This window comes from Ambystoma mexicanum, chromosome 13, assembly GCF_040938575.1.
Source record: "Ambystoma mexicanum isolate Mex_15411 chromosome 13, UKY_AmexF1_1, whole genome shotgun sequence".
Classification (NCBI taxonomy): domain Eukaryota; kingdom Metazoa; phylum Chordata; class Amphibia; order Caudata; family Ambystomatidae; genus Ambystoma; species Ambystoma mexicanum.
The window spans coordinates 25,658,593-25,683,882 of NC_090938.1; the positions used below are offsets into that span (position 1 = coordinate 25,658,593).

General features: G+C 48.5%; 1 protein-coding gene across 3 annotated transcripts in view; it reads right to left on the reverse strand.

Annotated features, from left to right (window-relative positions):
* CIMAP3 (ciliary microtubule associated protein 3) overlaps window positions 1-25,290 on the reverse strand; it is an 87,461-nt gene that overhangs the window by 26,296 nt on the left and 35,875 nt on the right. Inside the window, exon 1 of one of the 3 annotated variants that reach the window (XM_069633052.1) lies at window positions 16,882-16,977. The exons of 1 other annotated variant lie outside the window; for it this stretch is intronic. In XM_069633052.1, coding sequence (XP_069489153.1) covers window positions 16,882-16,897 — 16 coding nt within the window. In that variant the 5' untranslated portion in view covers window positions 16,898-16,977. Of the gene's footprint in view, window positions 1-16,365; window positions 16,472-16,881; window positions 16,978-25,290 lie in introns of those variants that run through there. One more of the 3 variants, XM_069633050.1, reaches the window with a different exon arrangement.

Here is a 25,290-nt window from a genome sequence, read left to right on the forward strand (position 1 = left end):
GAGCCTTCTTCTTTCAAACTCTTCAGATGATCTGCTAAGTCGGGGGCTCAGCCCTCTTTTAAAGCCAAATGTGCCCCAGTGATTGGTGCAGGCGAAAGCTACCTTCAGGAACCAATCCTGGGTCCCCACCAACAATTTTCTGTTATGTGTGTGAGGTCAGGACCAGAGTGCTTTGCAGAAGGAAAGGTAAGGGGTGACAACATGTACTCCTAAATCCCACCAATCTTCATGTCTGAAGATCAAAGTGTCTCTCTGGTTAACTGAGCCCTCTGTGACTCTTGATCAAAGTGCAAGTCTCCCTTGAAGGTGCCACCTTCCTCCTTCTTGAGATGCTCTGATGTACCCGTGGCTGTCACTTTCCAGCTGAACATGACAGGGAGGACTGCACCTGTAGGCTGTGTCCCTGTGGAGTACACTTGACTATGGGTTTGGAATAGCCCCACACATTTTCTGAGGTGAATCTCCCATCATTCATTTTTAATTACAAAACTTCAAAAAAGCCCAGGTGAGTGAACACTCCTGGTGCGGATGGTCAAATTCCTCCCAGGGCTTCAATAGCTAAATATATCATAAGTGTTCAAAAGTGAAGATAGCTTGTCAATGGTGCTCTCCCCTGGTTCCCTTCCCCAAGGTTCAAAGTACTCAGGTTCACAAAGTTCATAAAGTTCCACAGGGTTCCAAGTACTCAGATTCACAAAGTCCCTTATATTCTTCCGGGTTCCCTTTCCCGTACTCCAAGCTATTTGGTTCACACTTTTCAACACTTTTCAACAGCCTTCTCATTCTTCCCTTGCCCAAGCTCATAGCCCCTCTTGGTTTTGTAAAGTTCTACTTGAAACTCGACACATATTTCAATGGGTTTCTTAAGCTTCCCATACCAAAGCTCAAGCCACTCTTGGTTGAGCAAAGTTCCACTTTCAGTAATAAAGTTCAACTGATTGCTTCCGGTGTTCCCTTCCCCACATTCTATGTAAAGCACATTTCTCTTTGGTTTCTTCTTCACTCTTCACCATGTTCTTTTTGCCATTTGCATTTGTTCCATATCCTTTTCAGAAATTCATGTTCTTTTCAAAGTTGCATTCCTTATTTTCCTTCGCTTTACCTGTTTTTCATGGCTTATCACTTCCATCAATCTGTCTTGGGGCTTTTGATCGCATTTCACCTTTTCACACACCTCCCTCTTTAATGATTTCTATGTTGCTCCCACTTTGCTCGCGCACAGCTCCCCTTCCGTTACAGAGCTTTCTTTCACTACGCAGAGACTTTTGAATGCACATCTTCCTCAGTACATGACAAATCTGTTACTTTGTATGCTCATAACACTTCATTTCTCATTTTTTCCCTCATTAATAGGTTCCGGAGACTCAACGACGAGTGCTCTTTCACTCACGACCACTCTGCTACAATGTATTCAGTCTTTCACAACGAATACCAGTTTCCCATGCACAGAAACTCAACGGTCTTGTTTCTTGACTTTTTTTCAAAGCTGTTTTTGCCGTCTAAGGTCAGGGTCTCACTGCCTGGCCCTCAAACCCTCCTGGGCTCCTCTTCCAACCCAGGGGAACGAGCACTTCAACAGAGCCAAGGCAAAAGAGGCCCACACGCCTCCTGGCTCCCTTCTTAGGATGGTTCTGGTTCCCTGGAGACACGGCTCCCTCGCAAAGCTGCTACCTGCTGCTTTTCCTTACAGACCCTCAGCGTGCCGCACTCGTTCGGGTGGTCTTCTGCTGCTCTGGCTCAGCTGTGCCTCCAACTTGCTCTCCTACTCTTCTTCTTTCCCTTCTGGTTCTGCCTATTTTATACTCCCCTGAGACTTTGATACGTTGCAGATGTGTATGCTTAGCTTCAAATGCCTGACCTTGCCTGTACCTATTAGTGGATATGTCCATTGAGTGTATAGATATGCTTCTGCAGACATCTCAGTATTATAGTGTGGTTTGACATAAGAAGAGTATACTGGTGGGGTTCTCTTCTTCCTCGTCCTTAGTTTGGATGATGATGGATTGGATATGATTGGATATGAAATATCACATGAAGAGTTAGGGGGTGGGCCTTAGTTCAAAGTTAGGAAAGGGGGGATATCATGTCTCACCCTCTCCCCAAACCCCAGGGACCCTCTGACTAGGTCATCCTCCCTCACTTGTCTGCAACCAGGGTCGGGATCCACTAGCGATGGCCCTTCCCTGGCCATCTGCACAGAAGATCCCTGGAGAGTAGGCAGGAAAATACCTTCCTTATTCATATTAATACTAATAGAACAAAGTTTGCAATTATTCAAGTTCCAGCCTATCAGGTCAGAGACAGGATAGATGGAATCATGAGAACCAGAAGGATATGCATTTCATCTTTGCAACAATTGAGTTGCAAAATGAACAGATGATCAGCGGTTCACAATGATGAACAGTACGATGGTGCTAACCCATGAGGTCAATAGGAAGTGATTAAATGTTATATTTTATGTGTCACACTGTCACATCTCACATAATGATTGGTCCAGATTTTTGTAATCGTTCACTCCACATCTACTACTCCTGGAGCAACCAATAGGGAATTCATTCTGACCAATGCATGTTTCAGCCGGCATTTTCCAATGGTAGCGCGCGAGAATGGAAATGATCTCACTGCACATGAGCCAACTAGCAAGCACGTCACCTCTATCACGTGATCAGAATAGGCCAATAAAGTTGGAAAATGTATGCAAGCACCTATATTGTAGATGACACCAGCCAATGAGCAATGACACATTTTGAAACATTTGTTGTCTTTTCCCTTATGTAATTGCATATAACCCGCCATTTTCACTTATTGAATTTGAATGTCTGTTAGATGTTTCCTTGCCCTGGCATTTATAATAAATGTTGTTTATTCTCATATCTCGTGCATCACATTTTTTGGCTCTATGGATTAATTTTTATTGCTATAAAAAGGGACCGGAATTGCAAAAGTATCACATTCTACCAAAAATAAACGTTTTGACGCATTAAATATGAACATTTGAAAATAATGTCAGCATTTGAAAACGGTTTTGTTTGATATATTGTAATTGACCTGGAGGAGAGCGTAGATTTAGGCAGCTGTTGCTTTGTGTCTGCTTTCTGAATGCAAATGCCTATTTGCAAAACAATGGTCTCTTTTAAATGGACCATCATTTGTAAATTGCCCCACTTTAATGCGCTGCTTAAAGATAGAAAGTGATCAGCAATCATTAAAAGGGCCCGCAGCGTCCGATGAGCCACGGGAACGAGAGCCACAAGAGGTTGGGAGGCAACACTGTGGCTTCACGTGAGCTGCGTACCTGGAAGCTGCAAAGCAGTTGAGGCAGTCACTGGTGCCTTGCAGGGCCCCTCTGACGGCGGTGCCCTGAGCCAACACACAGACTGCCCATGCCCTTAGGCCAGCTTTGCCCATTGGAAATGAATGACGAGGAGGCCGCACACCCAGCTGAAAGAGAAGGGCTGGATTCCTAGCAGTTATACCAGTTGATGTGATCTGACTTGAGGAACGAGGCGTCAGCGCAGACCGAAAGAGAAGAGAGCCCGACAAGATTTCAAAGGGAAGCAGGAGTGAGTGCCAGGGATGGACTGCACCCCCAAAGACAGGCAGAACAAGAAAGGTGCACGGTCAGGAACATGAAGGGAAGAGATCAAAATAGTGAAGCTGCAGAGTGGAACGGGGAGACAGGGGTCTTAATCTCCGTGGTGGAAAAGGAGAAGAAAAGGACTTACTGCAAAACTGCTGCATGCTGGGACACAGAGTCTAAAGTCCCAGAGTAAACTGAATCTGCTCTTATTATGGCAAACAGAAAGTGAGAGCATAACCATTCGTCAACGATCGCACACTTTGTGAAGTTTGGATTTCAGCCCAATCTGCCATTTTGGCACTTGACCACATTTCTTCTCAACCCTCGTTGTACAAATGTGTGTTATGGCTTCGCTTCCAAGGTTGTAAGAGGGTCACTTGAAAACAACACAGCACAAAATATAACAATCCTTATACAAATAGGTTACACCAAAAGTACCAGAAGGCAAAGTAAAGTGAGACTGAAAAATCACTGGGTTTTGTGAGTGTACTTGCAAGACTTTAAAAAACATAACAAAAGAAGCTGTGATAAGGTTACCTGCTTGTATTCATTGTTTGACACAAGCCTGATACATTTTATTGAAATGTTTTACTAATCTTAACCTTTGGCGATTGATGTAGTGGTCTTTCTTTCTCTAGCTCGCTGTACCATTTCGCCCTATTGTTAATTGAGTAGCATTTAATTTGCCCCCTTTTCTATGTTTTATCATTGTTCGGTCTACCTCCATTACCTCCCTCTTTCTCATCCCAGTACTTAGCGTGGAGATGCACTGCCTAGGCCCGGAACCCTTTCCAGGCTTCTTTCCTCCTTGCTCCACCCTGTCCATCACATGGGTGGGGGGAATTTTGGATAATATGAATATTTATCAGTTGGATTAGAATCAATTGGGTTTGGCCCTTAACTATTTGTTGCAGGGAAAAAGTTTCCCAAACCATCATGGAGGTGAAGATTCTAGGAGCTGATTGGATATAATTGTTTCCAGTTGCTGATTGGTGGTTATATTTACTAAACTTCCTGTAAGTATGTAGTTAGGCCTTTGGCAATTTAAGTAATTTAGGTATTGGATCAGAAGTCTTGGTGAGAGCACTGATCTGGAAAACGTGGGACAAGACAAGCGGTTATCTGGTGGGAGCGCGGAGAAATAGCGCTGAGGAACTTGGTCTACAAGTTGATTTAAGAGTTTAGGTATTTAGTAAGGAATAAGTATGCATTCGGAGTGCCTTGTTTCTGCAAGCAGCATATCACAGAGGAGTAACATTACTTCTGCTTCGAGAGCGTGCAAACAATGCTTCATATTAATGGGCGGAGCGGACTTGGTAGATCAACGTCAACACCAGAACACTTCTGAACATCGACGGTAGCGCATGCGCATTGTTTGAGTCTCTAGATCTTAGTTTGGGTATGCATAGTCTGCGAGTACGTTTTCTTTAGTATTTCGCGCGACACGCAGCGGCAAACGAGAGTCCACTAAAACAATCATTATTTGAAGTTGCACGCATGCGCCCAAGGAAAGCGCTCATCCGCTAAAGAGGGTAACGATTACATGTTGGAGATGAGGGTTCTCTGGGGACAAGCGCGTGCAACAGATTTGCGCGAGAGAGACATGTTTCAGAAGGTCTCCACGCAACGAATGAAAGCAAATTCACAAACGGATCTTTCAGTAAACACTGAGTTAAGGCAAATAACTTATGAAATTAATTCCTAAGACTGCAGTTAAAATGTTCCATTTAAAGAGTTCTGGAGAAACTGAAGTTAAAGTCAGCAGGAGCAGCGACCCCCACATCGCCGAAGCCTCACTACCCGAGGTAAGACAAGGGGCACTGCTACATACTTGCATACTGCCTCTGAGCACGCAGATCTCACGTCGCTACGAGGGATCTGCTCCTAATCTGCTTTGATGTCATTCCTGTGATACCGAAAGTATTTCGTGCCCATTACCATGAATACAGCACGACCACCAACAGCCAAGTACCAAGGACTCCATTGGTACACACGAGGCCGGGCCTGTTTCAAGATGGCCGCCTTCGTTTTGCTAACCTGAGCCTGCCTGCCTTTTCCTCATCTCCCAAGGCTACTACCACTGCTTGCTTGTGCACTCAGATATTTTGTCCAACCACACGCCGGCGAAGCGTAAGCCAAGGACCACGGAATCAAGGACCCAAACCTGTCCAGTCTGTCCAGACGCCACCGCCATGAAACTCTGTTGGTTGGTCCAACACCTCGTGCCATCATAGCACGCACCTTCCTCGCATTAAGCATATTTTTTGCTCTTAACCTCATCCTGTTTCTATCCTTGTTCCCTATCTGCGTATCTCATTGCAGCCGACTCCAGCTCCTTGCCGCTATTACTTCGTCCTGTACTCTGGCTTCGCGAAGTATTGCCCTTAAGCTATTGCAATATACTGCTCCTTTAGCCATTATCCATGCTCAGCACCCAACGCCGGAACACCTAATCTGCTTTGCTGCACCTTCCCCACATCTAATCAGAGGATTACCCCTTTGCGCATCACACAGCGTTTCATGGAAATGGTCACTGAGCGAAACTGGCATTGGTGTTCTAACTCAAACCTAACTTGTCTGATCACTGTACTTCTACTGCCTGATTCAACCTGCTTTGCCTGATTTCACTGTAAACCTGTACCTCATCCAACTAGCACGATCTGCCTTAGTTGTGCCTGTACCTTAGCCCAAATACCGCCTACTGTGTTGCTTATACATATTCCTGCCTGATTTAACCACCATATGCATACGTTTCCGTTAGTTGTGATTTGCATTAGCCAACTTATACACTTTCTAATCTATACGCTACCTTTTAGACCTCACTTAGCTGTGTTACTTAGAATACACGTGTACCCATACTGCACTTTTATCTTAACTGCTTTAGTCTCGATGTTACCCATTACACATTACCCGGCTGCATTACTTAAACTTAGGAGCTACCTCCTTGTACCTAGCACTACCTGTGTACCCCTACTGCACTGTACTGCTGGCGCACGTGTTACCTTTCTGGTGAACTCAATTTTCCATTGTGGCTTGGTTCTCTGCGCAGCTTCACGTGCGAACCTCTATCGCACCGTACACAGCAGCACTGAATGACTGCCAATAATCTTTATGCTGACCTTTGCACTGTTCACCTACTATGAGCGCGCATATTGAGCATTTCATAACGTGCTTCGCACGCTTCTGCTACTATGTACACATCCAGAGTGCAGCATACACTTCCCTTCAATTTGCATTTTGCCTGGTTATCAATCTCAATGCATATTTAGGCTCAGCAGCATCCTGCCCAAACTCGCCTATAGCCACATCATCTCAGAACTACTCACACCCGCAGGCCATCATTCTGTGCTACACAACTATCGCCTATTGCGGACCATCCGGAGCACGCACAACGTACTGGCAGTACCTGCGACAACACCCATCAACAACTCCTTTTCTACTTAACTATTGGTGACCCACTGGCTAACCTTTACCTCAACAACCCAGTGCTCTGGCTACACCACTTTACTAGGAAACCCACACCCAACCAACCGTGCCCCACATCATTGAGAAACCTTAAACTAGGGTCCAGACTGACTCACATCCCCTACCATCGCGCTGTTAGCACCCAGTCCACCAAACCCACTAACACCCAGCCTGCAGCTGCTCCCACCTCCCCTTTGGCTTCACTCTCGCTTGACCCTACCCCCCATGTATGCGCCTTACCACCCAATACACAGCCCCTTACAAGTATCAGAGCAGCTCTGATCAATGCTAGGTCGCTCACTGCCCATGCCCTTGACATGGCTGATCTCATTACCACTCATGACTTAGGGCCTCATTACACGGAAGGCGGTATTGATTTAACGTTACCGGTAATGATTTACCGGTAATGTTAAATCCCTATGTGGATCACGACCTCGCACACCGCTATTAGCGGCACCGCTAATTACGGTGCCACTAATAGCGGACACGCCGCGTGCGCGCGACCCTCCATTCCGTTAATTACGCCATGCCGCTATTAGCACAGCATCACAAGGCCAGTGCACATGCAAATAGCGGCATGGTAAATCCCCTCAAACCCCATACCGCCATGGTGCAAATACCGGCATCGCGGACCACCCGTTAAGGGAAATGAGCAGTGTTCCCACCTGCCACAGGCGCACCAAATCAGCACAGGTGAAGGCAATGGAGACTGTGGCAGCTCAAAAGGAGCACACCACACCCCTTCCCACACCAAGATGGTTCCAATACTGGCAGCATTACATGGCCTGGAGGACCTCATTGCAGCGCAGCTGCTACAACAACAGGCAGCACAAAGGAGACGCAGGAGGAGGAGGAGGAGGGCAAGACAGGCACAGCAGGCACCACAACGCCACCTAATCATACCACAGAGGCACCCACCAATACCCAGGATCAGAGCCAGTCCATTCAACCTGACCCCTGAGCAGATACACACCCTGTACCGTCTGGACAGGGCTACCATCACCAGCATCGTGGACATGATCCACGACGACATTGTGAGCCTCATAGACATCAGAACTGCCATCCCCCCGCTACTGAAGGTGGTGAGTGTGCTCCACTTCCTGGCCACAGGCACCTATCAGCATACAGTGGGACAGATGCATGGCATCTCACAACCAGTAGTCTCACGCACGCTGAACCAGGTACTAGATGCACTCCTGAAGCATGCACCTGAACACATATCCAGGCCACAGACTGCCCAGGAGATTGCAAACACAAAAGTTGGCTTCTATTCACTGGCAGGCATTCCAAGTTGCATCGGGGCCATCGACTGTACCCATGTGGAATTGGTGGTCCCACATCACAATGAAGTAGTCTACCGAAACAGGAAGCAATTCCACTCTATCAATGTCCAAATGGTATGTGACGCCAACAAGATAATCACACATTGCTGTGCCAGATTCCCAGGATCAACACATGATTCCATGGTTCTGCGGAACTCAACTATCCCGCGCTACATGGAGTGACACACCGGACAACGTTCGTGGCTACTTGGTGAGTAGCAGGGCAAGCACATGGCTGCATGATTAGGGGGGGGAGAGATACATACCCCAACTGGGTGTGAAGGGGGGGGGAGATATGCATACTCCAACTGGGTGTGAATGGGGGGTGAGAGATACATACTCCAACTGGGTATGAATGGGGGGGGAGATGCATACTCCAACTGGGTGTTGACTGGCGTCCGTAGGGAAAATGGACATACAGATGTACGCCAATGTCCTTCAGGGAAGGCCACGATGTACTTGAGAGGAACCCACATGCAATTCGAAGGTGCAGAACATTGAGAACAATGCAGGTTGCAAAACATCACACATCCATCCACATCGCACATCATGCCACGCCACATATTACACAAACCTGCAACGGTGTCAAGACCGTAATACAGATTCAGTGCAGCACAACATCAATCCAGCAACGCGCCCTTGAAGGCATGCAAAGGGATCACCCCTAGACATAGCACTGAACCACACACCTATGGCACCACTGAAGTGATGCTTCACAGCATGGCAACATCGGTGTCAGGATGTCAGTACACTAGCAGTGTGTTACCTAATTTGGATGGGCCAGGGACACCTAAGACCTGGCCTCACCCAGGACATGTCAATTACTGTTGGAGGCATGAATGTGGCATTTCTACTTGCAGGGTCGACCTCCCCCTTGCACGTTGCTGTCACACAGACCATCTGCATGTATGCTGTCAATTTAGTACGTGAATCACAATGCAATGTCAATTTGTGTGATGTGAACAGGCTGATCTTGAGGTGAACAGTAACAGGACCCCGTTCATTCCCCCATACAGGTGATGCGGGCTATCCCCTGAAGCCCTGGCTCCTCACACCTGTACGGAACCCACAGAACAGGCACGAGGAGGAATACAATCGTGCACATACCCGTACCCGCATCGTGATCGAGCAGACTTTTGGACTATTGAAGTCACGTTTCCGGTGCATTAGCAGGTCTGGTGGTGCTCTCCTGTATGGGCATGAGAAGGTGGCCAAGATCACCATGGCATGTGTCATGCTGCACAATATGTGTATCAGACGGAATGTGCCACTGCCCCCTGACGTTGAAATAGAAGTACCTGATGAGGATGATGATGGTGATGAGGACGGAGGTGAAGGGGATGCAGGTGTTGCAAGAGGGGATGGCCAGGAGGGACGTGCTGTGAGACAGCATCTGATGAACCAAATATTCTGAGGAACATGTTTCCGTACTGTCACATGGATATGGGGGGTAATGCAATGGTGTATGTTTTGAAGCATGCAATGGACCCTGTCGCCAATGAAGTACACACACACAATGAAGATGTCCAAGCCTGTGTTTTGTTCAGAAACCAGTGTATTGAGTGACATGAAGGTGTAGTAGTGCAAGCCCAAAAACATCCCACCACCCTCCCCCCCAACAGACCCATAACACCCTTCCCACCCCCCCACAACATCCCACCACCCTTCCCCCCCCAACAGACCCATAACACCCTTCCCCCCCCAACAGACCCATGAAACCCTTCCCACCACCCCCCACAACAGTCCCTCATGTCTCTGCCATTTCTGCCATGGCCAATGCACACCGGAGTATCCCCATCAACCCCCTAATTGCAATTGTCCTTGGAAGGGTCTTGAGGGTTGCCAGACGTGCGCCTGGTGGTTCTCATCGAGCGCCTGAGGGGGCTTGCTTGAGTCGACCTGGAAGTCGAGGATGGGGCAGACTGGCCTTGTGGGTGAAAGTGGCGGTCCATTGTGTCTGCCATGCGGACAAGCACCTCCCCAAGACTTGCAATTTCATTGCATATCCTGTCCGTGTTGGCATCCATGCGCTCAGTGGAGTGCCTCACCGTCTGGACAATGTTCTCACTGAGATTGGCAGCCTCAGCGACATGCTGGCCAACCAGCACGGTCAGCTCCTGTTGGCGCTGCAGGATGGTGGAAATTTGGAGGTCAGTGCCGGGTGACTGTGCACTGGATGCCGTGCCCTCAGATGGCTGCAATGCAACAGGTGATGGTAGCATGGGTGACATGATTGCAGGGTTGGTGTCCGCGAAAGTCCCATCAGAACCAGGGGTCTGGGATGCCACTGGCTCTGGGCTTCCTGGGGGGCTTGGGGTGTGCATCTCCATGTGCTGGAGTAGGGTGTCCTCTGGATCGGACTGGGGGCCAGCGGCGGCTGCCTCACCAGCAGAGCTTGCCGCAGCTGATGGTGGGCCCTGGGTGTCTGGCATTGTTGCCAGTGGGTTTGCCTCCGGTGGTGGGCCCACAGTTGGTGGTGCAGCTACTGCTGCCCTGGCAGTGGCACTGTGACGTAGGCTGCCACTCTTCAGGTGTGCCCTTCCACCCTTGCCCCTGGATGTTGCAGGGGTTTCCTCCGGCTCCTGTGCCCTTGGCCTCTTTGATGTAGGTGGTGCCTTTGATGCATCTGCAGCATCCTCCCCATCTGTATGTGAGCCTGTCAGGGACGAGAAGGGGGATGGCATTGGTTGCGTTTCAATTTACTTAATGAAGATTACAGGAATGATGCAGTTGTGGCCATTGGGACTCAGTGGTTGTGGATGCAGGTGATGTGCCAGTTCAGTGCCTCATCCATGCATGGTTGAGTTTGGGACTTGTCTCTGGTGATGTGTGCATGTGTGTGTGTTTGGGTCTGACACTGACATGGCGATGGATGGGTGCATGTGTGGATGTGTGTCCATGCGTGAGTGGGGTATGGGCTCACATATGGGGGTGACTGTGCATTCACACCGCATCCTGTCATGTGTACACTCACCTGCATCAGAAGTGGTAGCCACGCCGACCTCCATGCTGCCCACTCCCTCGATGCTTTCGGTGGCAATCATGTTGGCGCACGCTCCTCCCATTCCTTCAGGTGTATTGGGGAGCCATCTCCGCCAGCAGTGGCAATGCGGTGGTTCTCCGCCAGGATGCCCCTCTCCCGCAGCCTGAGGTCGTCCCACCTCTTCCTGCATTCGCGCACAGTGCGCGTGCTGGTGCCCACGGCACTGACTTTGACTGCCACCTCCTCCCAGATGGCTTTCTTCTTGAGCAAGGTGGCGCGGCGCATATCATTTGCAAAGACGACCTCTGCATGCTCTGCAAGGGTCTGCGTCAACATGACCAGTTCCTCGTTGGTGTAGTTTTCCTTCCGCTGCCTGTCACATGTTTTCTTCAGGGCCTTGGGCATGATGCAGGTGTCACGGTTGATTTCACACAGCTCACTACTCCAATATGGTCCAGGGGGCAGAGGATGGCAATGGATTGTGTTTTTAAAGATGGCCGCCGTGCTCTTTCCCGTTCCGGTGCGATGACGCTATTTCCGCTTCTGCTATTTAACGGTCGATGCTAATAGTGGTCACCGCTAATAGCGGTGACCGCAAATAGCATGTACAGTGAGGGCGGAGGTGCTATCAGCACTTTGGGCGGGCCCGGTAAGGTGCTTTAGCGCCATGGCGGTAGGGTCATTTACCGGCATGGCCCTATGCGCGTGTCCGCTTACTCGTAATGGTGCGCTATTGGCGGTCTCCTGTGAGGGCGGACACGCTAATAGCGCCATGCCGGTAAATCCCGTTTTTCAGCACCTACCGTGTAATGAGGCCCTTAGACTTTATTGCGGTCACTGAAACATGGCTCCATGCGGCCTCGGGACCTCTGCTTTCCCTTGCAATCCCCGAAGACTACACCATCATCAGAAGCAATCGCAACACTGCCCAAACTAAAGGAGGCGCATAGCCATTATTCACAAAAAAGCCTTAAATCCCTGTCTTTCTACGCCCGGCCAATTCAAATCAGCAGAATCCCTCTCAGCTAAGCTTGCCATCTCGCCTAACCAGACTATCACTATCCACATCATCTACAGACCCCCTGGCCCCTTATCTTCCTTTACGGAGGACCTCGCCCATATACTGTCCGAAAACACCAAGACCACCTCTCAAATCATTGTGCTAGGTGACTTCAACTTAGGCCTTCTCGACCCCAACGATGCACCTGCCCATGAGGTCAATAGCCTACTACTCAATTCAGGCTTCTCACAACGTGTCTTCGCATCTACTCACTCTAATTCTCTAAAGGTATAATCTTAGATTGGATTGCTGACCTTAATTGTGACGCCAAGGTCAATTCTAACCTACCATGTGCTTGGATGGACCATCATCTTATCACCTTCAGCATCACCACTAATACTGTCCAGTCCTACACTTACCAGGAATAAGCGTAACATCACCTTCGCCAAACTGGTCCCTCTCATCCTCCCTGCCCTCAACGATCTTGCTTCAGTTTGCTCGGACCCCACGGTTCTGGTAGACTCATACAACCAGACCATGTTAAAAGCACTGGATCTTATCGCCCCAGCCAAACTACGCTAACCTAAACCCCGGGCTCACCTTAATTCCTGGTTCACGCCTCAGCTGAGAACAACCTGGCGCTGTTTATTGCCACATTCATATACTCCTCCTTTAGAACGGGGATGGTCCCGGACAACCTCAAGGATGCCTGGGTCATCCCCCTTCTGAAAAAAACAAACCTTAGACGCCAATATTCCCACTAATTATAGGCCAATCACCACTGTGCCATTCCTCTTAAAAATACTTCATCGCGCGGCATACCTGCAGATCCAAGATTATCTTGAAACCAACAACCTCCTAGGACTAAGGCAATCGGGCTTCCGCCCTCGCCACGGCACAGAAACTGCGTTACTGGACTTAACAACGCAAATAGAAGACCTGAAATACAAGGATAAACTGGTGCTCCTACTTTTTAGACCTCTCCACAGCTTTCGACCTTGTTAACCATCAAATCCTCTGCCACCACCTCAAAACGACAGCCAACTTCTCTGAGAAAGCCACAGCCTGGATTACCTCCTTCTTGGACAACAGATCCATGAGGGTCTTCTCCTCTACAGCCACTGCAGAATCTTCTCCCGTCACATGTGGAGTCCCCCCAAGGATCATGCGTGTCCCCGACACTCTATAATGTCTTCACAAAACCATTATTCGACATACTTGACCACATGGGCGTCTCGTACACCAATTATGCTGACGACACCCAAATCCTTATCCCCATCACAGGTGATCATAAAACCGACTCCCTAGCTATCAACGCCATATACCAAGTCATCCAGGCCTGGATGGCGCAGCACGAACTATGCTTAAACGATGGGAAAACTGAGCTCCTCATCCTAGGTTCTCCCTATAAACTTAGAAAACTTGACCCTTCATTCCAGTCCTTTTCTATCGATGGTAACACCATCAAAGTGACTAAGGACACCAAGACACTTGGCATGTACCTTGATTCTACCCTCTCTTTAACTAGACAAATCAATGCAGTCTCCTCAGCTGCATCCTACACATGCAAGCTCATTACAGCCAGCCGCCCTTTCCTGTCACCAGCTAATTGTACCACCCTAGCCAGGACCCTGGTCCTATCCAAAATCGACTACTGCAATGCCCTCTACTCGGGCACTAGCCAATGCAACATCAAAAAACTCCAAATCATCCAAAATAATGCTATCAGAGCAGCCCTTAATATTCCCAGGACTGCACACATATCTGAACACAGATGTAACCTCCGCTGGCTCTCAGTCACCCAAAGATTATCCCTGAAAACTCTGACACTTACACACAAAAGTATCGCGAACCAAGCCCCCAGCTACCTCTATTCACTCAGCTGCGCGACCCCTCAGAAGCACACACACCAACTGCCTGGTTGTCCCACGATTCAACCTCCAGACCTCCAAAAATCTGGAGGTTGTAGTTTCCCAGTCCTAGCAGCTAAGTTAGGGAACACTCTTCTTAACTCACTCAGAGCCGAACCGTCGTTCCCTGCCTTTAAGTGTAAGGTCAAAGACTGGCTGCTCACCTCTGATTAGGCATGACCTGTTTGGAATTCTTATCTCAGCATCTCAGGTCGTCTCTGCATTATGTCACAAATGCATATCACGCTTAGATTACGTATCCTGCACACTATAGTAATCTTCATGTATATTTCAAAGTAATTTATTGTGCCTGTATCTATGTACATTTCGTATATCCTGTATATCTCACAGTAATTATCGTGCCTGCAACTATGTATATCTTGCATACTTCAAGTTAAACCGTGTTATGTATATAATTTGCTTTAAAACCAAGTATGTAACCTTTTCCTGTAACTAAATAATGCGCCCAGATGCCTTTGGGCCTTATGCGCTATACAAATAAACAAAATACAAATAGCAGCAAGGCCAGCTGAATCTAAACCTAGTCAAGGAAACTGATCAGTGAAGTCAAGTTCTGAGTTCTTAAAAGCAAAGATTAATCATCTGTTCAAGATCTGACTAAGGTTCAATACGCGAGTTACTTCCTCTGGGCTGTTGCAGAGGATTGCACAGATACAAGTTTGTCTTTGGGAAATATGGTAGAGGGAGAGGTTTGTTGACTTAAAATAACTTCTCACCTATCTCACCATCTGCAGATTAATTCAAATAAGAAGACAGGAAGTCTGTGCATTTTTTATTTTATCTACTCCCCCCCACCCCCGAGGATGTTTGGACGTCAGTAGTTTGCAATCTGCCATTGATCACACATTTCAGGGGGTCTATGGAGGATCAACAGCTCCTGTGGACAAGACTGAACAGGACCTGACACACCCCTCCTCAGGAGGTATAAACCCTACCTTGCCCAGGAGGCCTCTGTTTTTTTCCCGGTTCCTAACAGAACTCTTTGTGGGGCCCGGGGAGCTTTCTATTCCTGACCCTCGACTACAGGGTGCTCCTGCGGAGCGTGGGGACCACTGTTGCTGTAGGATGCCTGCCTCCCTCCTTGTTGGGCAGGGGTCACCGTTGGTGGTTGAGCGGGGGCCGCGTGCATGTGGGGCAGCATGGATGGCTTGGCTCCTTGCCGAGAGCCTGGAAGGTGATGGCCTTGTTGCATGGTTTCAGGGGTCTGGCGGCTTCCCGCTTGGCGCTTCTCTCCTGGGCCCTGAGGTTTCTAGGCCTATTGTGCCATGTGGGGACCCCTGTAAGACCTGCCCATGGTTCTTAAGATGCTGCAGAGACCCCCCTTTGAGCTTCTGCATTTAATCGACTTGAAATTTCTGACCTTCAAAAACACCCTTTTAGCGGTTGTCATGTCTGCCAGGAGGTTGGGGGAGATTGGGGCCCTCTTATATAAGACCCCTTACTTGTTGGTCCGTTAGGAGGTCCAGGTTCTCAGCTGTGATGGATCGTTCTAAGGAGATAGTGCTAGTGGCCTTCTTTCCGTATCCTCACACTTCTGAGGATGCGGCATGGCACTGTCTGGATGTTAATAGGTTGGTCTTGGAATACCTGGACCGCACCAGTTGCATTCGTCAGACAGGTAACTTATTGTTGGCTTGGGGTGGTGGGGTGCATGCTTAAGGCATACACTACCACCATTAGTAGGTAGATATGCTCTCTCATCCCGAAGCCCATGAAGCTTCTGACCGGCGTCCTCAGGGCCCTGCCCAGGGGAGCTCCACTAGGGGGGTGGCCACCTCGTGGGCTAATGCACAGGTTGTGTCCCTGCAGGATATCTGTAGGGTGGCCACGTGGGCTACTCCTATTCCTAACAGGTCTATTTGCCACTACCACTTGAACATGGGGGCTCCGGATCCACTTCCTTTGGGTTGGGGGTGATGCAATCTGAGACTTGTTAATTATGTTCTTTTGGCTTACTCTGCACAATAATTGGGTGGTGGGCGCCTGAGCATGTTACTGGTGTCTGATGTGGTCCTTGAGCCCTTGACTTTGGTATGTCTCAACGTTATGTACTGGGAGGAGGAAGAAATGCTGTGATTACTTACCTGTAATCTTCATTACTCCTAGTGCTACTCTTCCTCGTCCCAGTAAGGCCATCCCTCCTCTACCTCCCTGGAAGGGGCCAGTGACTTGGCTCCATATTAACTGAGGTCTTATGGTTAAGGTTTGTGGAAGGGGTTATGCATCCAGAGCAGGGGTGGAGCAAAGAGGAAATAAGCTTTGAAATGGTTACAGAAGGAGGCGTAGCCTCTCAACAGAAAGTACCAGGACGAGGAGGAGTAGGGCTAGGAGTAATGAGGATTATGGGTAAGTACTCGCAGCATTGCCCACCCAGCTGCAATAACCAGTCCAGCCTATGGCAGGGTACCCTCCCACCTGCTTGGGGACAGACAGGCGCCATAGACACTAAAGACAGACTGCCAGAAACAAAGGCACCCTCTTATGTATTTTTACGGAAATGCCTTTGAATGTAATATATTGTCTGTCCCTGTCAGTTGAGTCTAATCCTCCCCCTGGCCCCCCTCGGTTGTAATACCCGCTTTGAACCCTGGTTTCCTCACCTGGCAGCTCCTCCATGCCGTCTCCCTGTCCGCTAGTTTACCCACGGTTGCCAGGGAGACCGGGGCGTGGCCTAACGTAACACGTCACAGATCCGCCCCAGCAGCCGGCGAATCCCACGCTCCTCAGGGCCGGCTCCCATTGGTTCACTGAGCGAGCCTTCCTATTGGCTCTCGCTCTGGAGGCCGGCACGGAAGTGACGCAAGTGTAGGCGGGTGCAAAGCACCTTAAATGACAGCTGTCCAGGTGGGAGGTTTAAACCAGCCTCCAGTGTCTGCGGGGCAAAAGGGGGGAGGAGAGGCTGCCCACATGCATGGGAGCTGCACTAGAAGACACGAGCCGTGATTTATTCATTTATTTGTCGTGTCTCCCATTGCTTTCCATGCAGTTTTATGCAGGTCAGCAAAGGAGCAACTGTTTTCCTCGACAAGGCAGCATGTTGCTTGGAAACATTGGATTTTTTTGTGTGTTTTTTTTAGCTGGAAATCCATTGAAGTCACAGGCTTGCAGATAATGAGACAGAGCATCAGATTTAAGGCAAAGGGCTCCATGGACAAAAAGGACAGAGGGCACCAGGTCATACATGCCAACCCTCCCGATTTAGGCAGGAGACTCCTGACTTTTCAGTGAGAAATATTGCTTTTTCTCACGTTCTCCCGCCTAAGATAATTCCAGCGCCAATACATTCCTATGGGAAAAACTACGGTTCCCGATTTGCTCTCTCAAAACTCCCTCTTAGGTATGTGTGAATGTTGGCATGTATGCACCAGGTGGGTGGGTGGGTCGTGGAGGCAGATCGTGGAGTGGGCGGAGTTGCACAGTGAAGAACTTTAGGGACACATGCTACATTTTTGCAAGTTGCGTTTTTGAGTTTTCTGTGTCTGAGGGTCTGACTCTAGCTAGAGACAGCTGGGCCTCCTTGCCAGGTTTTGCTATCAATGGTGGTAATATTGAATGATCAAGCCTGAACCTAATGTTGGAAATGCTCTGATTACTTACCAGAGTACTCTTCATTACTCCTAGTCCTACTCTCCCTCGTTACAGTACTTAACTCTTGAGGCCCCTGCCTTCGATATACTCAGTTTTATTATAACCAAGCTGGAGCATGGGACCCCTTCCCCTGCCTGCTGGGAGTGAGAGGAGGGTCATCAGTACTGTGACGGGGAAGAGTGGACTTGGAGGTAATAATAGAGTTCAAGGCAACGGGTAATAACATGGGCAATGGGAGAGGACATTACCGTAGGTGACATCACAAGATAATTCCTAATGCATGCAGAAGCATTTTGTGCATATCCCCTGTGTTCTTATCCCACACACTTGAAATGTCATTGAACATCAAGGACTAACGGGAGTTCACCTTTTAATTTCAAAGCATACCAGGGGTTACCTTTTTGGTGGGTGCTGCTTGTGGCACTCGATAGACCCCTTTACTCCAGCTCTCCACCTCCATATCTCTTCCAGCTCCACAGGGCCCTCGACAGAGCAGTGAATGGAAAAGGAGAGGAAATAAGGGCAGGATAGTAAGGGAGAAAAGAGGAAGAGGTGACATGAACACTGATGAGACAGGAGACTGGAGAATTAAGGAGGGCAGAAGCCTGAGGGAGAGAGTGAGAGAAGGCAGGAGATAATGTGATTGGAGGGAGCCAGGTGAGGGTAAACGGGTGAATGGTTATAGAATGAACAAGGGTAGGACTAGAATGGGGTAATAGTTAATAAAGCACAAGAGTGCAGAGTAAAGAAAAAGGCAGGGGAAATGGAGAGCAGTGGGTTGAAGAGTGTAAGAAGAGTGGGGAATAAGGGTGGTCTAAAGAGTCAGGGATAAATGAAGAGGGCAGGACAAAGGGAATGAAGTGAGGCAAGTGAGTGAGGAATAGGGAGTGGAAAGGCAGCAATGTAAAGGCAAATGGTGTGGCATGGGTAAAAGAGGGAGGGAAACATTGAGTGAAGGAAGGCAGGTGAGAATGCAAATAGCAGCAATGTGAGGAAGAGCGCAGGATCTTTATAGCAAAAAACCTTTGGCAGAAATGGAGACAGAAAAAAGCACAGCGCCCTTCCCACTGCTCCCCAGCACCCTCGGGTTCCGCTTTGTGGCAAACTTATTTCAATAAACCGATTAGAGTTGATGACCCAGACACAAGGGTGCCCGGGTAACGACTGTTGTCCCTTAAAAGGTGCAATGATTGGGTAATAATAAATGGTAGGGGAGTGCAAAGCTGCATGCTGTGTAAAATAATGACTCAAGCAGATGACCTTATATTGAATTCTCTTTCACTGTGAATACTTTTTTTTTTTAAAACCAAATGATATTGGATTTAGGTCCACATTCCTTTGCAGGCTGCTACTGCAATCGTACATTCAGGGTGGCAAAAATAAAGCTATACATGTCAGGTTGGTTTCTTATGTGATTTGGGTACTTTTCAAGGCATTGATAGAAAAACAAACCATTTTGCCTTTGGAAAACCCAAACCATAAAACAGAAATCTGTGACCCATCACTGGGAAGATATGTAGTCAGGCTTAAATCACATTCTGGGTCAAAATACTGATTTCATCACTTTAGCATAATGCGTGATCCTGGGCAAATCATTTAATCTCACTGTGCCTGATCTGCTAACATTGGGTGTCGCTAGCAGTGATTTAGTTGCAATGTTTGCAACAAAAGAAAACCCACATGGTTTACTAAACTATTGAGTTGTTACATGTTATTAATAGTACATTTTTATATATTGCAAAGGACATTATTCTCTTGGCTCACACATGAAAACTTCATTTAATGTCTTTACTAATGGTGTCCTAGAGTATTGAAGACAGATGTTACTGCTTATAATGTTAATTACTGTGATGCTGATTCTGATCATGTCAATCCATATCTTGAAAATTAAGGTTCTGCATATTGCGAGAAACCCGGTGGCATTCTCACACTTATTCCCTGGGTATCCTCTATTCAAGTGGCCAATGAAGGGCCATTGCTTGTAGATCCCCACCCTGGGGGTGTACAGGCAAGCAAGAATCACCCCAGTGGAGGGTCTCAGTAGATTGGGAGGAGAATGCGAATCGGCGAGACACGGTATTCCAACTGGACGATAAGTGAGTAGAAAGAAATCCCGGAAGCCTTCACGGGATATGCAGGCCCCCATGGTCCCTGATCAAAGGGGGGAACGTAAGAGGTTCAAATACATGAAACTCGATACGAAGGAAGATCAAAAGAGACAGACACATAGCGTTAACATTAACATCCCTTTATATGACATTAACCCACACTCGCTCTGGCAGAACAGGATGTCGGGGGTAAGGAGTAATCTACCACAAAAGTAGCCACTCCATTAAGTAAACATAAGGCTAGGGGATTCCCCTCTCTCATCTGTCATTTCAATGCATAGACCTACCCTCCAATCTGTTTCCATCTCCCCCTGCCCATTTACAAAAAGTCCTGGGTCGAAGAAGAGGCAACTGCGAGTAGTGAGCATTACCTATGGAAAAATCATTGAGAAGCAGGGGAAAGACTACTACCAACTACCATTGAACTGTCCCACTGATATAGACAGGCGCTCTACTATAATCATTTACACCTGACTCCACTGAGGGTTATAAAAGGTGTGGTTCTGCACAGGTGAATGAGCGAGCTGGAGTTGCTGACAGCACCAGAAGAGCCAAGGAGCTGGGAGCTGCAGTAGTTGAAGCCTGGAGGGGGACCGGCTCCCTCCTTTCCTCCTTCATCTTCCCTGCTTAGCTCTGGAGCTGCACACCTCCCCTGCGGTATCTGACTGGGTGCCACTGTGCCCCTCGCCTGTGCTCTGCTGCCCGCAATGGCAACGTCATTTCCCCTATCACAGTTCTGCTTTGTACCACTAGCGCTGCGCTCATACTCTCTTCCACATTTGCCCGGCCTGCGACCCATAGTTATCCCTGCAAGAATTCACATTATCAACCCACCTGCTGCCATGCAAACTTTTCAGCGCTCTCTCTACATGCATATCTACCATCTTTGCAATGCTGTCACCCAATGCATCCTGGTCTGCCACCACCGTTATGGCCCCTAGCGGCTTCTTCGCCTGCTGCTTCTGCTTTCGGAAACTATGACTCCGCACTACCCTCTGCTGCCTTCCACACTGCCTTCCTGGCTCTTTGGGATCTGTTGGTTGCTGGTGGGTCGCTCTCCTCTTCCATGCTTTTCCTTTTTAGAGCTGCGTCCATTCTCTCTGGTGCTTCAGAGTATTCCAGTGATCTCTGCCTTAATGCCAATAAGACTGAGATTCTCCTCATCGGCACAATGGCTACCCCCTTTCCTGCAGCTCTCTGGCCGGCCTCTCTTGTCCCTCTTCTTGCTCCCACCTGCAAAGCAAAAAACCTCTGTGTCATCTTCGACTCCACACTCTCCTTCTCCCTCACATCTCTGACGTCACTAAGAAGTCACACTACCAGCTGCACCTCCTCAGAGGTATCCTTCCTTTCCTCTCCTTCCCCCAGAAGCTCCCTGTCTCTAGAGCTCTGGTGCTCTCTAGGCTGGACTACTGCAACAGCCTCTTTCTAAATCTGCCTGCTTTTACTCTCCGCCCTCTGGAACTTATCCAAAACAGGACTGCAAGACTTGTCCTTGGCCTCAAGCCCAGGGATCGTATCTCTCCAGGACTGAAATCTCTGCACTGGCTCCCAGTGGCTGTGAGGATTAAGTTCAAAACCCTCTGCATCGTCCACAAGGCCTTCTGGGGCCTCAATACCTTCAAATCTCTCTCCCTAAATATCTTCCTTCTCGAGCTCTTCGCTCATCCGCCTCCAACTCCCTCAGAGTCAGTCGCTTCTCCAAGCAACGCGTTGGTGGTAGATCTCTTTCTTTGGCTGGTGCCTCCCTCTGGAACAGCCTCCCTGAAACTTGAGGAGCACCTCAAAACCTTCATCTTTGCTTCTGCTTTCTCTCCTCCTCTACCCTGCTGAATTCCTGACTGAAACTGCGCTGGTTACCTGGCCAGCCTCTGATCTAGGGCCCAGGTCACCCCCCCCCACCAGTTGCATACCTGCACTGTCTCCCTGGCAACCCCTGAATTTCGGGACTGTTGTCTGGATCCCTACAGTCCCTCTCCCAGCACTTGACACCTGATGCCTGTACTTTCCCTTGCACTTGCCACCAGCTGGCCTTATTTTTATCCCATGTACTGCACTGTCCCCTCCTCCTTACCCCCCGCACATTTCCTCCTTCCCCGTTCCCTTGCACTTGCGCGATCTGAATGACACTGGGTCTAGTAAGATCGTTGTCTCTGTCTTCCCTCTGTTCCCCCTACCTTGCCTCATCGCGCCTTGAAACACTTGTGTATAGGCGCGTTATAAATGCCATATCATATCAATGCTGGCCCACTTTCTCAGTCAATTCTCAAAATGGCTATCATGCCTTTGGGCCTTTTCTCTAATTGCTCCCTACATGTTTGTGTACCGTTTGTGGTGGCTACTTGACTTGATGTAGCTTGACTGCCGGATTAAGCCTCCCTGTACTTCCCGGCAGAATCAGTGCAGCGGGTTTATGCCTGCGGCCGGAGTAGAATGCACACTTAGATACACCTTGCCCGACCTCCTGTCGCTGATCCCGATCCCAGCTCTTGCACTCCGCCAGTGACCCAAGCTGTGCAAGCACTCCTGCTCTCCACTTTGCTGATTACTCACAGTGGGCTGCCGGGCTAGCCAGCCGCACCCCTGGTACCCATAATGAACGTCTCCTTCTGGTGCTCCACAAACACCTACAGTCTGCTGGTGAGTTCCCTCTTGATCCCAGACGATCGTCTGCACCTTATGAGGGGGTGAATGTTTTAGTGAGGGCAATGCTTCTTCTCACCCAGGGACCTCTGACCAACGCTGCCACATGAGACAACGCTAATCCTTCTACAGGGGGAGCGGACATGCAAAGAAGCTGTTCCCCCTGTGCAGGTACCCTATATAGGGGCCATAGTATATGGCCCCACTTCCCTTTCCTGCCTGCGTCTCACCATGGAGGCAGCAGGCAGGGCGGGGGGCTTCCACAGGAGGAATTCACCATGACACCCGTTGCAAAGTCCTTGAGCACATACATGACATCACAGATGGAATTCACCATGATGTCAGGCTGAGAGTATTCCTGCATCCGCGGAAGCTGCTGAACCCCCGCCAATCCCCCCGAAGTGTAACACTCAGAACTAGATTATATTCAGCTCTGCTTACTACACCCCAAAGGGAAAGGGGGAAGTGGATAACATAAAAAACACCAGGTTGGCGACATCAAGACTAACTGATGCTGAACCTGCAGTAAATACATAAGCAAACCAAGATTCCCTCATTACTCACTTGATATCAGAGTTAAGAGACTTTAATCCTTAACTAAAGAATTAAAAATCGTACCTGGTTCTTCTCCTAAAACATCTCAGAGAAGACTAACAGTTTTCTGAGAACAGGTTACTGAAATCTTTCTACCTCTTTCTTGAGTCTCTTGAAATTATCAGCAACTTCTTAACTTAAGTTTTCCAGCACTCCCTTTTAACCTTGACTCTACTTTTTTAACTGTACATAGTTCCAGTTAATGTTCAGCTTTTAGTATAGGAAGCTTCTATACTTTTTACACCAAACACTCAAACTCGATGAAGAAAGCACGTAGAAATGCAGATCGCGCGCACGCATTGAGAGATGAACACGTAGCAATAAATACTGCGCACACGCGCTAAAGGAAACACATCGTTTTTGCAGAACGCGCGCAATCACAGTAGAAAACACGCAGCAACAGTTTCCGCGCACACGCGGTGAAGAAAACGCGTAGTTTTTGCTGAACACGTGCACTCGTAGTAGAAAACACGTAGCAACAGTTTCTGCGCAAACGTGCTGAAGAAAACACATTGTTTTTGCTGAACGTGCGCACTCACAGTAGAAAACACTGAGCTTGTCAGGTTTCATGGGATTTGGTTGAAAGAGGTTGAATGAGTGTATGATTAACATAAATTATGGTTTGGGCCTTAACTTTTAGTGCAGAGTGTGGAGAGCTTCCCAAGCCAAAATGGAGACTTCCAAAAGGATCAGTGATTGGTCAGAAGTAAAAGAAAGGCATTGTTAGAACATTCTTAACTGCCTTTCATTGTCGGCAGCCCAGCAGGAAGGTCTTATGTTTGAAGCTCTGAAGATTTAGAAACTTTAGCACCCGAAGAGCACCCGAAGAGTCCCACTTTGCCCGGTCGTCTCGACTTTTTCCTCCGAGTTTCAAAACAAAAGGACTAACCGTGAGGACTTCTATACCCACAAGGCACTTTTCTAAAACCAGTGGGCGTGTGTATAAAATAACACACTCGGGCGCACCGCGTGCGCGCACCCGAAGAGTCCCGGTAAGTCCCGCTTTGCCCGGACGTCTCGACTTTTTCCTCCGCGTTTCAAAACGAAAGGACTAACCGTGAGGACTTCCATACCCACAAGGTGACTTATTGCACAGGAACAGTGTTTTATACTCTCATACTCATAGGAAGAGTACTGATTTGCCATTTATCCCTTTTACATAGGCACTTTTCCAAAACAAGTGGGCGTGTGTATAAAATAACACACTCACGCGCACCGCGCGCGCGCACTCGAAGAGTCCCGGTGAGTCCCGCTTCGCCGTGGCTCTCGTGGCTACAGGGGCTCCCTGGGCTCTGGAAGTGCTCTAATCAACTGGGAAATCTCTGTAATCTTAGAATAAATAGGGCAATTGTTTGTTCTGTCTGGATTTAAGGGGAAATCTATTTGGAATACTCATGGCCGTGAACAGCATTTATCGCCTAACAACTGGAATGCCTGTGAACACTCACCAGCGAATCATGTCAGAATCCCAACAAACACATGAAGAGGCACCAGCGGTTAAGGTTGCTACCAACACCTGTTCTACACCAATTGTGTGAGCTTTGCAATGTAAATCCAAGACGAACAATAATAAAAAAAAGGGGGAGAGCAAGACAACACCGACATTTGTAAATACGGCTTTGGTACAGCTGGTATAAGTATGCCGGCTTATAAAGACGCTACAACAGCTTCTGGACTATTGCCAAATAATGATCTAGGCAATATAGATTCCAATTTGGGAATGGGCAGCCATGCTCTAATTCCTCCCAAGCTCAGAACACGGGTCGAACCAGCATCTAAACTGGATGGTATTAACAGTTTCCTCGCGGATAGCATGCTTTTACATAATGCACTCTCAGGAGCCCCTGCTCATGGAATAATAAACACTGCCAATCCCGGCCAAGAAGCTGTGATTGAATTGGATTCAACAAATTCCTGTTTCTCAGCCAGCGTAGAGGAGTCATATCTCTCTCAATCCCCTGATCTATTCAGGCAATCTGGCTGCAATGTATCAGGAATAGATGCTTCCTATATAGCCCCTACTCCTCGGAGATCAAATGGGGATCTGCAAATATCTCAAAAAAATGTGGAACCCTC